This window comes from Amblyomma americanum, chromosome 8, assembly GCF_052857255.1.
Source record: "Amblyomma americanum isolate KBUSLIRL-KWMA chromosome 8, ASM5285725v1, whole genome shotgun sequence".
Lineage (NCBI taxonomy): Eukaryota > Metazoa > Arthropoda > Arachnida > Ixodida > Ixodidae > Amblyomma > Amblyomma americanum.
In genome coordinates, this window is record NC_135504.1 from 126,233,447 (window position 1) to 126,241,465 (window position 8,019).

At 46.6% G+C, this 8,019-nt stretch overlaps 1 protein-coding gene across 1 annotated transcript; it reads right to left on the reverse strand.

The window, feature by feature from the left end:
- Positions 1 to 1,093: 1,093 nt before the first annotated feature.
- LOC144102060 (2-oxoglutarate and iron-dependent oxygenase domain-containing protein 3-like) lies at positions 1,094 to 7,696 on the reverse strand. The gene is made up of 7 exons (XM_077635332.1): positions 7,098 to 7,696; positions 6,328 to 6,403; positions 5,615 to 5,722; positions 5,434 to 5,490; positions 4,129 to 4,282; positions 3,406 to 3,532; positions 1,094 to 2,348 (listed from the first exon to the last, which is right to left on the reverse strand). Exons 1-7 carry the CDS (start codon positions 7,381 to 7,383, stop codon positions 2,200 to 2,202), a joined length of 957 nt encoding a protein of 318 aa, XP_077491458.1. The 5' UTR covers positions 7,384 to 7,696; the 3' UTR covers positions 1,094 to 2,199.
- Between the last annotated feature and the right edge of the window lie 323 nt (positions 7,697 to 8,019).

The window sequence follows — 8,019 nt, forward strand, 5'->3', positions numbered from 1 at the left end:
AACGAGATATCATTCATGCTAGTGTGGTTGCATTTTTGCTGTGGGGCTCCATCGCATCCCTCTCGGTGCCGGCCTTGAGCATCTGGTCTGTCTACGCTTGGAACCAGCACCCCCTCCCCGCGCCGCAACTGATGGTGGCTTGGTTGCTGGGATCGATAAGGGTCAAACTGGCAACCCGCGCTTGGCTGCAGACTGCAGCTGCTGATAAGCCGCAGGGGCAGGATAACACTATCATTTTCTACTCTTAAAGGCGAAGTGTACTTCCAACTGTGCACTCGGCGCTTACGGGAGTGTCGTTAGTTGGCGGAAGGGCCAATGTTCTAATCGCGGCGGCACCGCCAGTCGGAACGGCAGTGGTGGCGGGGAGAGTCGGTAGCTGACGGAATGAGCCGACTACCCGCCACGTTTTACCAGTTTTAAAGCGAACGCTTTACTGGCTAGCGGCGCCAATTTCGCCGTGGGCTCTGTCCTAGCTATCCCACACGGTGTGGGCCTGTCAACACATGCCCCGCCTCCCTACCCACTAAAGAGGCTTGGGAGACCCTCCTCGAGTGCGACGGCACAAGCTGCCCTCGCAAGCCGAGCTCGCGATGCAGCGGGATATTGCGGCATCCCGGACCAGGGACGCGAACCAAGATGTCGGCATTCACCAACTGCGCCGGCTCATCCTCTTTGTTTCCTTAATAAAGGTTTGCTCTCTCTCTCTTCGCCGTGGGCGGCAGTTTGTCATTGAACGCCCTTGCTGCGCCGCTGCCATCCGCGGGAGTTCTGTCTCGATGCACAGCGGGCGGTGTGGGGCGGCGATGTTGCCGGTGAGCGGCGTCCACTCGCCGAAGAGGCGCGCTGCGTGCCTCATGCACGAGTGTGGCGACGTGCGGTTGAGGCGCTCGCGCTCTGCCCGAAGTGACACTGGGCAGGTAATGCTATCACCTTGTACTATTAAAGGGGAAGTTTAAGCGACCTCCAAGTTCTTTTGTTTTACACAAGATGGGTGCGGACTTACACTGGAGTCGAGTCCTGTAAATACAGTAAATACGCTGCAGTGAAAAATGCTGTGCATGCACCATGCAATTACATCAAGGAAACAATTGGAAACAAGTAAAAATACTTTTATTAACGTGGAATGTACCATCGTAAAAGGAGTATACACGCAATTATGCTAATACTGTCAAATTATTGAAACGGTCTGTGCTGAAAAACCAATTTGATCGTTATTGCAACTCCTAGCAAATACATAAACCACCCGAGGACAAGCTCGTGAAAGTTTCAAGCAAGGAAGCAAGACTGCAGGCGAGCTATGTTTCCAGTGCAGTAAAGGCTCACAAAGGCACAAAGGAAACATGGCACATTTCTCAACACAGTAGCAGCGCAGCACAGCAGAATCTTGATCACTGAGGGCAACAGAACAACGCAACCCGCACTGCATGCATGCTCTGAACCAACAAATGGGGTTACTGTCCTGTCCTATACAAGCGAGTCATCAGGCCTCGCTTGTTGTAGTTCGATAAAAAAACGTACTTCATTGAACGTCCTATGATAAGCAGCATATGTAACACTAGCGCAATCGTGTATGAAAGCTTGTACTTTGTAAGCAACTGCCTTGCTTTCACTAAGGTTTTGCACAGAGATCGCATTTGGAGGCATGCTTTGTATTCCACCATGTCTGTTAAGACATGTAAAGACCTGTACATTTTGTATTCAGAATAAATTAAACAATAAGTTGTGTATGGGTGTATAACAGAAAACTTGGAATTTTTCTGTTAAATAAAGTAGCACCATCTGTTGACAGTGAGGCAAAACGTCCACAGCTTTCTGCACTTTGTTTGGCCGACACTTGGTTTTGCCAGCAGGCATTACCACAGTTCTTTCCCATATAAACCAGTATGATAACAATTTAATATATTCATTAAAAATCCATCTCAATTCGTTTGCAAAGAAACTGAGCAGAAAACTGCCTGAAAACTGGGTACCAGTTAGAACCCTCGGCACCACAGCAAGACACGTGTACAGGACTGCATACCAACTATTTAGGCAGCAAGAGCATTTGAACCGGTCGTTCTTTACAGCGCTAGAACAGCTAAGCGCATATAACTTATCCTCTGGAATGTTGCCATGAAAAAGCTGCCCACATATCCTAGTCTCATCCGCACCGGTATTGTCTTGGTTGCACACCATGTCACACTTGCAGCAAAATGCACTTCAGGCGCTCTGTTTTGGTCTGCCAGGATCCTGAATGGCTTTCGAAGGGTCGCAGGAAAATGACACGGTCAGCGCATACCGTACGCCACTGTCCACTTTCTCCACAAAGTGCGGATTTTCCGAGCCAGATGTGAAGGCCAAGACGCGACCTAAAGAAAGGGGGGGCACATGGAAGGCGCATGCTTAGATACAAGAACAATAAAAACAAAGACATTTATTGTCTTGAATGCTCATATTTTCATGTACAGGAGTAACCCTAAAAGAGGCCATGTTAAGCATTTGCATTGTTGATGACAGTATAAAACAGCAGTCTAGAAGGTAAATAAGTGGTCACTATATCAATTACTGAGTACTGAGTACAACAAGCTTTTGGGCAAGTTGGCTGGATACATGAGACATTACTGCAGTGCAAGAACCATGCACACAATAAGAAAACAGCGCACAGACGAGCACTGCACTTGCAACTGATTTATTGGAAGAAGGCATGCTGAATGTAAGAGCTGCGTCAAACATGCATGCACAGAATACTGAAAGACATCTGACAAAGGCAAAGCTGGAACCGAAATAAACTGTAACGAAATCTTATCTTGTGGCAGAGAAAAGGTCGTATTCTGATCTGCACAATACAACTGAAGCACCGCTTACGCAGACATGTCAAAGTATTTCATTAACTGTGAGTAATTTATGATAACAGAAATCCCACAAAGCACTTCACATTGAGAAGGAAAGAACTTTGCTGCTCTGATAGTGCTCCGCTGCACCACTGCACGCTTGCACTGACCATAAATCACCCAAGTTTTCAATGGCACAATTTGTAAAGGCAGTCATGATGCTTTCAACAAACAGAAAAGCAAAACACAGAAAAGGCAATAGTAAATATAAATGGGGCAACAAGCAATGCAGGAACAGTGAGACTTCTCTTCACCGTTGCAAAGTACAACTGCCGACTCATGACACCATGCAAATGTAAGACTGTATCCCCACAACCCTGAGCGTTGTCGGCCACACTTGGTTTGACAGCACACTTCGAAAGGATTATGAATGAAGGAGATCATCCGCACAACTTTTTAAAACATTCAAAGCAGTGTCAAAGAAGCACTGCCATGCAACTCAGCTATTCTTTCAATGCTGTCCAAAGTAGGCTGGCTGGATGCTTCTAACAAAGGCAATAAAGAGCACTGTGAAAACTGTGCCCCGGTGACTTGCCTCTCTTGGGTTCTACCGTGGCATTGCCTCTCACGCTATCCACAAAAAACAGGCGGCCTCCGCCAAAGTCTGCACTGTAGTCTGTCAGATACAGCAGCGAGGTATAGTGGAAGGATCCATACTGCTCCTGCAAAGCAACAATGGGGAGATGTGTGAGGAGTCAGTTGACTGTAATGGAAGCTGAGAATTTTGTGGTTGATCAGTTCACAGTGTACGCATGTGTGTTTGAATCGGGGGTCCACAGATCCACATGTTGTGGTGGGAATCAGAAAACCAAGTTTCACTTTACCTCATAGCACAAATTGAAAAAGTTAGGCTGCACCAAAAACAAGAAATATATATATCTGAACCCCCTGCCACAACTGAGGGTCAGGACGTGGCAGTGAGAGCTACACTGAGAAGTTCTCCTTCTTCTTCAACACATCTTCCACTGTGGCAGTTACCTGCAGCAGGTATCTGAACAACAGCAGTGACTTAACCATGTGCCCTCCACGAGTCTGAGATGGGCCTGTCCTCACAACCTGCAAACTTTGGAGGTGGTGGCATTCTTACCTCGGAAGGCAAGTTGTATTCCATGTTTCTAAGCTGTGCACCTTGGCTGCTTGCTGAGCTGTTTCCGATGCAGTTACCTTACAACACCACCCACACTGCTTTTTGTTGTCTTTAAATATTGATTCAAACAGTTGGTGGTGACTATATCATAAGCGAGCACTGGCGACTGACCTTGTCAATGTGCACGTGCCAGTATTCGTCATGCACAGTGACAGCTGGCCGAGCTGTCATTTCAGAGAAGAAGGTCGGATGCGTCAGATGCAGCAGCTCAGGTTTGACCCCAAACTGGAACCCAATGAGGCTTCGAATCTTGTCCTTGACCTGCCTGCAGTATGCCATTTGCAAAATAAATATATAAATAAATAAAAACCCAGTGCTAGTCAGCACTAGGCTGTGCCTGGGAAGCACAACTATATGAAGAACATCAAAAGTAGGCAGGCCTGTTTGCGCACTGCTAGTGCATTTGCCAGGACATGGTTTGTGGCTCCTGTAACGTTGCTGCAGCTCCACGGCTGAAGCAACTGAAAATGAGAGTAATTTCTTGCTCCTGAGGGTGAGAACTGCCATAAGAGCACCAATTCAGGACTGAATGAGTGTTGTAGTCACTTGCAAAGCAGCCTTGTGTACTGTCAACACAGACTGTGAAGCCCTTGATCTGTCCCATGTCCATTTCTGGCAGACACGACAAAACATTATGTGCCGTGATGAATATCATAAATGGGAAAAAGAGGAAACGGTTTGCAAAAGCACAAAATTTTGTTACACACCTGTTCTATATCTGCAACATAATGTTGTTTAAAAATGATTACATTATGCATACTGAAACACTGACAATTATCACATCATGTCTTAGCTACCAGTTTGCTCAGCGATTTCAGCAGTATACACGAAGCTTTCATTCCATACATTATACCAATTTACACTAGCAATAACAGTCCTATACAACTTAATTTCTTGCATCGGCTATCTAGACAACTCGAGATTTAAGGGCAGGTAGCTTCAATAAAACAGGAAGCTTAGACTTAGAACTAGCGGCCAGCAAGGTTTGTGCAAAATCCGTTTCCCGGAGCTCAAAGGGAAAGAAGTATGCTGTCATGGCTAACCACAATGTTAAGTAACACCGAAAGTTGGGCGAGTTGGTAGAAATTCATATTTGAAAAAACCGCAAACAACTGACGAGGAAAACACAGGACAAAACGACTGTGTCGGCGCCTGTGTCATCGTTTCGTCCTGTGTTTTCCCCTTTGTTTGCGCTTTTTTCAAATATTAACCACAATGTGTTGTAGGGATTGGGGGGGGGCAACAGTTCTGTTTTGTTGAAAATCGAGAAGAGTTTCATGCCTAGTTAAACATTAGGTTGTCCATTAACTGTAGTTAATGGATTGAACATATCATAAGGCAAATGCATATCAGTTATAACAAGGTTTGTGCTAAATACCCTGCAAACTACTTATGGCAGATAGAAGATGAACTCACTTGTAGACTTTCAGGTCATTGTCAGAGAATAGCGTAGTGCCTTTGTTCTCAAGAAGCCTGAGGACAAAGAACATATAAAGCTTGCTGAAATGCAGCAGTAAGGAAATTGAATATCAAAGCAATATGTGGTCAACTTGGAGGACCAATCAGTTTAATACTTGGAGATGAAAAATCAACTTGCCTGTAAACATTGACAAACTTTTTCCCGAGAGAAATAGACCCAGAATGGAGGTCCAAAATTGATGCTCCCCCATCGGAACGACTCAGCGCCAGGCCTCTTTTTGCTAGGCTGGAAGCCAGAAAGAAAAAAAAAAAAGAGCTGTTCATTTATATAAGGTGTAAATTCATCGCAGAATATTTGTGGAAATATGCGTATACACTATGGCAGTGAAACATAATGGAGTTTTGAATATTCGATGCGTCCCTGTCTACAAAGAAGATGAAAATTTGTTCGCCATTTAATATTTCTCAGCTGTGGTACTACTTCTCCAAAATATCATGAAGAAAAATATTTCACATTTGTGTCCGAAACGAACCTTTGCCCGCTTGAAAAATTGGCGGTGGTTTAGCTCTGGTTAAACCTGTAGTGACACGATAGCTACAGCTGGCCGAGTGGAACTCGGTCAAGCGACCAATTACGTGACGAACCACGTAACCAGCCACGGCGCCGCGCCGCCGGCAGCTGCTCCGCACCACGTGACCAACCACGTGACAGCGTGGTGGCGCAGCGCCGCCACGCTGAAGGCCCGAAATGCTACCGTAATGTAGCTATCGCTACAAAACTGTCCGTGACATGTGGGGTGTTCTGTACATGCAAAATGTCAGTACGATCTTAGGCAGCAAGTGCGAAAGGGTGCCCTTTAGGCACAAGATTTAATTGAAAAGGCTGCTCACCTCAATAGTGCACTGCTCTCTTCTCCTGTGACTACACTGTCAGACACCACTCTTCCGCACTTAAACGGTGCACAGTCTGCGAGATGGGAATTGACAGCATGCAACAGGACCACAAAATTACAATGGGGTCAGCATGGCATGCCACAATGTCCTTTAAGAGTTTACGCCAGATGTAAAAGTATGCATGGCATCTGCGAATGACAAGAGAAGCAGTAGTCCACAAAGACGCAAAAGGCGTCTACAGCGGATATCTTAAGGCACGGAAAAGGTTACAGACGGTGAACCATAATGAAACATAAAATTAGCTCCGAAACAGAAAGGGCATTGAACAAAGAAGACATACACCTGTGCTGGCACACCAGCACTGTGGTGTGTGTCTTCTTTGTTCTATGTTCTGCCTGTTGCACTGCTAATTTTATGTCACATACCGATTGGCCCGGATAATTCCTCTCTTGCACAATGAAACACTTGTCACTTTCCTGCCTACCCATGACAGCACCACAAATATGCCCCGGGAAGCCAACTGCTGCACAAACTAGGCCCTAGTTAAGACAATGAAATATATGACATTCCGGATGCATTTAATAGCAGCTGATTTGCGCATTCCACTTTTAACAACTTATGCAAGGAATCAAAAGGAAACTTTGAAAACACGACTGGATAGCAATTTCAGTTTTGAATATTTCAGTAAAGTTAGAGCTCCGACTTTTCTTCACTGAGTACCTCTCCTGCAAGTCATGAAAACCACCCGGAGCACCTCAAAAACGCACCTTCGAAAAGGCGGCGGTCTTTGGCGTAGTCATCGGAGCACTCCACTGTTTCCGATTTGATCGGTAAGACTTCGCCGCGGGACGCGAACACCGTGACCGTCTCCGACTTCCACCTCGCTGGAATGTAAAGGACTGCCAGCAACGCCACGGACACGACGACTCGCACGACGATTCGACGAGTAGGAAACACAGGCACAGCGGACGATGCGGACGGGGTTGAGCCGGCATCCGGCGAAGCCCTCTCGACCGCGGGCTTCTTCGCTTCGCCACGTTTCCTGAGCGCCATTGCCGTTTTAAAACACAATCCACTGTCTTTAAAGGGCGCAGGATGTGCTGGAACTCCTTTCGTTGAAGCTAGAGCGGCTCATCGTCAAACAACACTTTCACAGCGCGCGACACGCACAGCTGTGAGACTGATTCTGCATCCGGCGTTAAGTCACATGGAACCGGGCTGCAACCGCTGTGAATGCCGTCCAGTCTCGCCGCTTGACACAGCGTCAGCGATTGGTTTCGTGGCAGATCCGTCCAAAGAAAGAAACTGATGACTTTCAAGAGTTTTCACTGAGGACAACTGCGCAGGGACTGCAGCACGGTAGCAGCTACACGAGGGCCAAGGGTGTGACATTCCCGTAGAGCCAATGGGGACGATTTTGAAATGCGACGGTGGCGGTGCCTGGGAGTTGGCGGCGCGGCCAGCGCGGCTGATTAGCAGCTGCTTAGGGCGCTCGCTCGAGTACCAAAAACGTAAATAGTTTTCTCCAAAGAACAGTTTATTAAAGGAAACATCAGTAGTGACAATCGATGTACAAAAGTGATTTTAGGCATCTTGGGCATTGCAATATCAGTGACAATCGTTCTAAAAATCAAAATTAATAAATTCCATTATGGAAACCTAGAACACATGAGCCGCCAGATACCAGGA

What these genes read in the sequence shown, in the direction of transcription:
- LOC144102060 (XM_077635332.1), bottom strand. Translation starts at nt 7,383, where the DNA reads ATGGCGCTCAGGAAACGTGGCGAAGCGAAGAAGCCCGCGGTCGAGAGG. An exon ending in AGACCGCCGCCTTTTCGAAG is followed by an intron (nt 6,404 to 7,097) that starts GTGCGTTTTTGA and finishes CCCATCTCGCAG; the next exon opens with ACTGTGCACCGTTTAAGTGC. An exon ending in GGCACGTGCACATTGACAAG is followed by an intron (nt 3,533 to 4,128) that starts GTCAGTCGCCAG and finishes GTTGCTTTGCAG; the next exon opens with GAGCAGTATGGATCCTTCCA.